The 6464-nt window shown below is 36.5% G+C and overlaps 1 protein-coding gene across 2 annotated transcripts; it reads left to right on the top strand.

Annotated features, from left to right (window-relative positions):
* Positions 1-334: 334 nt before the first annotated feature.
* Positions 335-3160, top strand: LOC110422042 (transcription factor bHLH148). Of its 2 annotated transcripts, none has more exons than XM_021435804.2 (3): positions 335-550; positions 660-1956; positions 2506-3160. In XM_021435804.2, exon 2 carries the CDS (start codon positions 759-761, stop codon positions 1419-1421), a length of 663 nt encoding a protein of 220 aa, XP_021291479.1. In that variant the 5' UTR covers positions 335-550; positions 660-758; the 3' UTR covers positions 1422-1956; positions 2506-3160. The 2 variants fall into 2 exon arrangements, with proteins under 2 accessions (XP_021291479.1, XP_021291480.1); XM_021435805.2 differs by having other exon boundaries at positions 2629-3160.
* Positions 3161-6464: the final 3304 nt, after the last annotated feature.

Genomic DNA, 6464 nt, shown 5'->3' on the forward strand with positions numbered 1-6464 from the left:
CACCTTTAATGACTAGTGAGTCACAAGAATAAATCCTTTCCTCTAATTTAATTGTATAATACAAAAGAGCAGTAAGTAACAAACTGCGATTTTTCACAATGGAATCTATTAAGAAGGGTGCTTTCGTCACACAAAATGCACGTGTCAAGCTGTCTGTGAAAGGATCAAAAACAAAAGGTCAGGCCCCGCCTCTCCCCCCCGCATCAGCCGACCCACGTTCAACAGGACCGACCGTCACCATTTCCCTCACACACCAAAGGTCGAACCCGCACCCACCCGCACAAAAGCAAAATCCCGAAACCCAAAAGCAATAAATAAGAGTACCAAGTAAATTAACGCATGCTATCACTTTTCATTTTTCAGTCCTTTATAACCATTCCCCCCTCCTCCCCCCGTTTCTCTCTCTCTCCCTCTCCCTCTCCCTCTCCCTCCCTTTCTAAAACCACAAATAAGCGACACCTCAACAACTCCGTTCCGTTCGTCTCCCTCCTTCCGTTCCTCTCTTATCCTTTCGATCTTTTCTCTCAACTGCTCTGAATTCATCAAATCGGTAATAAATTCTTTTCTTTTTGCGGAATTTTGATTTGAATCTTATATTTTTTTTATCTAAAATCCTGAATCTAAATCCCTTTTATTTATTTTTTTTCTTTTAATTGCAGACGGTTTTCTGTTATAATCCATCGAATCGTACGGTGAAAAGAGAGTGAGAGAGAGGGAGTGAAAGAGAGGGAGAATATTTACGGATTTGATCCGGTGAGATGGCATCTGTGACAACGAATCCAGTGACGAACACAAATTCTGATCGCAGCAAAAGGAAAAAGAAGAAGAAATCAATGATCAAAGAGAATCAACAGAGCCAAAACCAGAACCATGCCAGATGGAAATCAGAGGCGCAGCAGCAAATCTATTCCTCGAAGCTTCTTCAAGCCCTGAGTCAGGTCAGTCTCAACGGTCCTTCTCCTTCGGCTCCGCGCGGTGGCCGAGCTGTCCGTGAAGCTGCTGACAGAGCCTTGGCCGTAGCTGCTAAAGGAAGGACCAGGTGGAGCCGGGCCATTTTGACGAACCGGCTTAAGCTGAAATTCAGAAAGCAGAAGAGACAGAGAGGATCCGCCGCTGCGGTGGCCGCCGTCACCGGGAGTAGCCGGTCGAAGAAACCGAGAGTTAGCGTTTTGAAATTGAAATCCAAAAGTTTACCGGCTGTTCAAAGGAAAGTCAAGGTTCTTGGCCGGTTGGTTCCTGGTTGCAGGAAGCAACCGCTGCCGGTTATTCTTGAAGAAGCAACTGATTACATAGCGGCGCTTGAGATGCAGGTTCGAGCCATGAGCGCTCTCGCCGAACTGCTATCTGGCTCCGGAGCCTCCAGCTCTAGCTCAGCTCCTCCGCCTCAGTCCCCGCCGCTGCAGCCGCCGACTAGCCAGTGACACTTTTTAATTCTCTTAAACGCCAAGTGTCCTCCTTTTTTTTTTCCCTATTTTTCTTTTATTTTTAATTTTTATTATCTCTCCTGCCCTTCCCACTCTTCTCTCTTAAGTAATCTTCTCCTGTTAAATACATGTCTTATTTCTTTTCCTTCTCAGGTAATTTCCATCTCACATTTTCATTTCATTCCATAACTTTTGAATCCATCTCTTTTCAAGAAAAACAAAAAAATCCGGCATTTTTCCCTTATTATGTACACTACTATTCCTCTGGAAATATATTGCAATAAGAAGAAGATGTAAATGCTTGATTCTGTATAATTGTTGTTCATTTATTTCAGGCTTAAAATCAGAGGTTTTATTTATTTAATCTAATTTTCTTTTTTGGCCTTTTAGTTTTCAATTTTTTTGGGTTGGATAAGGTGAAGAAGAAGTGTCCAAATTAGGGTAGGTGACAAATGCACTTGATGCCTGACGGGGCTAACGCTATTAGCTAACAGCTACTACTCCTGTACTGCATCTTGGGATGATCTCCGAGGTGCGGTGTTTTCACTTCTATTTTTATTGCTGATTTGATATGACCTGTTTGTTTTGCTAGATTTCAGTGAACTTCACTCTCAAACTTAAATGTATTCACACGGTTTCTTTTCATTTATCCTTTTCTTTCAGAAATTTCTATTCCGAGGGTAATGGGATTTTTGTTTAGACCTTAAATTATAAATAAAAGAAGAATTAAAACCCCAGATCTTAGGCATAATACATTACAAAAATATAAAAAAAATTGTTAGTACGTAGAATTATTATCATTACCTTTTGTTCATCTGTGATTGAGTCATATTTTTTTAAAATATAATTGAAAGATAAGTTTGAAATTCTGATTTCGTAACTTTGAATGTGGATAGATAAAAGTTTTTATTACGAATGTGTCACAGCCACCTTCATTTTTGAGTCGCTTCCCATTATTTTATAAAACTATTTAGATGTTTAATATTTGCTACTATATATTAATTTGTTTATGTTTTGGCTTATCATATACTTCACATTTGCTTAGTATAATGTTATTGAAAGGATGGATATAACATGGCAGAAAAGCGTCAAAAGGAAGAGTTTTGGTTCTTGAATTGAATGTGAATATCCATGGAAAATCCAACTGCATGCACAGTCCAAAAGTTGGCGATAGCGGCCAAAATATTAATGAGAAATCTGGCAGGTATGCATGTGGGTAATTGTCCCCACATCTTGTTTTTGCAAAGAGGGGAGTGCCCAGAATTGGTGCACATGTGAGAGAAGCTGCTGTATGGCCTGAGCCACCCTTTTCTTTTCTGAAATGGTGGACTGTATTTTTGGGGGGGTTCATCCAGCTGTGACCTGCCCTGCCCCGTCCTGCAACAGTTTTAATTAATTAACATTTTGATGAATCGTGGGGAAAAATGCCCAATCCCCAGACACAGGTCCCCCTGGCTTTGGCTGGTCCGGGTCACTCTCGCCTGTTCCCCCCCGTATAAATCCCCCAGAACCACACGAGTGCCCTGCCCTGGCGGGTTTCGTCGCTATCAATAGGGATTGGGAGGGATGGGCAGAGATCATCACCGAGGGACATCGTCCACACCCTTTGATGATTGGATAGAATGATGCAATTTCAGAAGGAGCAAAAGTGGTCATATTTCTAAGCTTGTTATCCGAACTTATATCAAATTCAAATATATAATACTTATATAAAATATAATTGAGTTGGATATTCATAGATACCCGATTAAAGGATGTCCATTACCATCTCTAGAAATTTCTTTTTGAGACGAGCTAGCTACCCGTCTTAAGCACATGCATCGCATTCATTTTGGACGGGCATATAAACCACCAGAATACACATGCAACCCATGTGCCTTATCTATGCCCTCTTTCTCCTTTTTCTTTTCCAGCATATACGCTCCAAACCCTTTCTCTGCCTTCTTTGGGAAAAAAAAAATTGTGTCTTTTCTATGCCCAATAGCTGCCTTAATAAATTCAAATTCATATCATTTTGATCCTCCCTTCAAATTCTCACTTCACAAGACACCGTTATAGTTTCGGTTTAACCTGGTCAAGTGGTAGATTCGTGAATGCAAGATATATATATATATATATATATATATATGACTTGAAGAATGTTTCCCATGAAATTAATTCTGCTAGAAATATCGTGTTATTTTTTAGTGATATATAGTAGTATGATTTATATATTTCATTCGATTTTTATATTTTAAAAAATAGAATCATCTTGTTAAGAATAGTCAATAGAAAATCAAAGCATAAAATCTATTGATATAACTACGAATATCTAAATACTCACAGTATATCTTGACTACGGTTTAATTTTGTTACAAATTCGTCAACCAAATCATTAACTACTTGAGAAAATGAATGAATTTTCAACAATTCAATACGTAATTATGTGTGACAATATTTTTTCAAAATCAAATTTATTTTTTAACATTTGACTAATGACATTAACAATCAATTAGTAATTACGTGTACAACGCAAAGGGTTTGAGTGATGGAGTGAGAAGAGGTGGTGTTGTTCATGAGTTTCATCCATGCAAAAGCTGGATTTCACCCGAGTCAGGAGCAAAAAAAAAACACGGTAAGAAAAGAAGAGAAAAGCATACACTTTTCAGCTGTCAACATCCTCCACTGCACTGCTGATTTGGATGTCAAATTTTTGGAGCTTTTAACCAACAGTTTTCTGGGCAAAATTAAGCTTCTTTTTTTTTTTTTTTTTGCTTTTTCTTCTGTTTTGTTTTTATATTGAAACTCGTGCACCTTATTCTTAACACACACGTTGCAATCATACCTTATAAAATTCTTTGCGATAAATGCAGCAAAATGGAATTTTGCACGACTGAAAATATGTTTTGTCTTCCACTCTATGACAGGAACTTAGAGCATCTATTGTTTCTTTCTTCTTTTGTTTTGACATTTACATATATATATATATATATATAGATATATAGATATTCAAGATCCATAAGAATTTTGACTTATTAAAACTTCACTCAAGCGATAAAAATTTTGATTCAGTGTTATATTCCAAAAAATTCCTACTCTGAAAAGAAGAAACAAGAGTACTTGATCGATGTGGATCCTATTGATTATAACAAAGGCTTTCCCAAACTGAATTATTTAGCATGGTGGTAATTATATGGGGTAATTATCATCATATATAATTAATTCCCATGGAAAAAATCATGACCACCAGCCTCAATGAATTTCTTTAGAGCTTAAGGTTTTGAAAATGAATGCTGATTAAGCGAAATGGTTGGTATATAAATATTTTTCATGGTATTTTTGAACTATTTGTTTTGGTGTGTTGAGTACGAAGATATTTGGTGATCAATCTATTTTAATTTCTAATTAAGTCATTAATTTTTCTCTTTCTTTTCTTTTTTTCATTTTTTATTGAATTTAATCTTGATTTTAAATTGTATGATAAAAAAAAATTCTTTTATGACTTTAGATGTGATGGATACCCAAAGCATGTCCACTTAACAAGTGGTTGAGATGAGCTAAGTGTGAATATTAATCAAATGATATCAAACCCAATTTTCATCAACAACAAACTTCCTTGATTGAAAAGCTAGAAAAGCTACCATCCTCCACCACACCACACACCTCTCATTATCAATCTAAATCCTTATTACATGACATTTTTTGTTTTTTTTAACAAAAAAAATAATCATAGCCAATAATTGATCTAATTAATCTCGTCATCAAAAGATAAAACATAAAAGATTAAGAATAGCACGCTCTTAGTTTATAATTTCCATTTATAAGTCAAACAATTAATGAGAAATTAACACAATATGACAACGGGTTTCGATATATAAGGTTCTTATTAATTACTTAATTAGTTGGCTCAAACTCTTTGGAAAATCTATCGTGAAATTAAAGAGATTGTCGGCTCCATACTCGTGGGATTGAATCATTAGTGCTAAGCATGTGGCGAGCAAAGGTGGTTAATTGCACAATGGTTGCCGCTACTTAACATCCTTGGTTTTTTTTTTTTTTTGTTTTATTAACGCATCTTTTTTTAGGAGGGAATAATGAAAGACTTAGCTTTAAGAGCAATGATTTAGAGCAGTTTGTTCTCTTAATCATGAACAGCATAATGAATTGAGTTGGGTTTTGCCCTTTCTTTAACATGAAGAGATAGGGTTGGGAAAGATTTTGTAATGAGGTGGGGAGAGATCCTTGTCCCTCCAAACTAAAAGAAATTGGGGTTCTTCCTCTATCTTTTCATATTTGTGTGAAAGAATCCTGACTTTCAAGCTCCTTCCACTGTACTTACTTGATATCCTTTGTTTCTGTATAAGTAGCAAAGGAAATTAGCATGCATGTGATAAAAGGTGAAAATGGAAGCACCAGCTAGATGCACCCACTTAGACCACATGGGGGCCATTGACATTTCTAACAACATTTTTACTTTGGCAACTTGGGCTGCCATGTCCTTTGGCATTGCTTCTAGTGTTCAAACTATGGGTCGCTGTCTGCTTCCATTTCTCTGTTGATTTGCACTACATAAACCCTATTTTTTTTTTTTTTTAAAAAAAAAAAGGACCCTTAAGTTGAAAAGGATATTTCAAGGCAAGCAACTCATCAGGGTGGAGAGATGATCTACAATATTGTCAAATGAATGATCCAAGACTTTGAGATATATAGTTTGGTATATACAAAGCTTTTATTGACATATAGCTAGGATTCCTTTATCTGTTTGTTGTTTCCTCTCAAATTACTCTATGTTCTGTTCAGTTTGAATGGGAAAAGCTAGATAAAGATTGTTCAAACTGTGGTAAAGATTCTAAGAACCCATGAGAAAAGGGGGAAAAAAATCATTAGTTACATGTGACAATGTCAAGACTTAGCCCAACACCATAGATATTGCAGCATACCTTTTTTTGCCATGTAAGCAACCAACCCCTCCCCCATCCCACCCTTCTTTTCTTGCTTTGTTTTCTTTTATTATATGTTATATGGCATGCACCATGTGATTACAACCAAAGAAAAGAAAAG

The sequence above is a fragment of the Theobroma umbraticum genome, unplaced genomic scaffold (genome assembly GCF_002168275.2).
Source record: "Theobroma umbraticum cultivar Fairchild unplaced genomic scaffold, ASM216827v3 scaffold_130.0, whole genome shotgun sequence".
NCBI classification, from domain to species: Eukaryota; Viridiplantae; Streptophyta; class Magnoliopsida; order Malvales; family Malvaceae; genus Theobroma; species Theobroma umbraticum.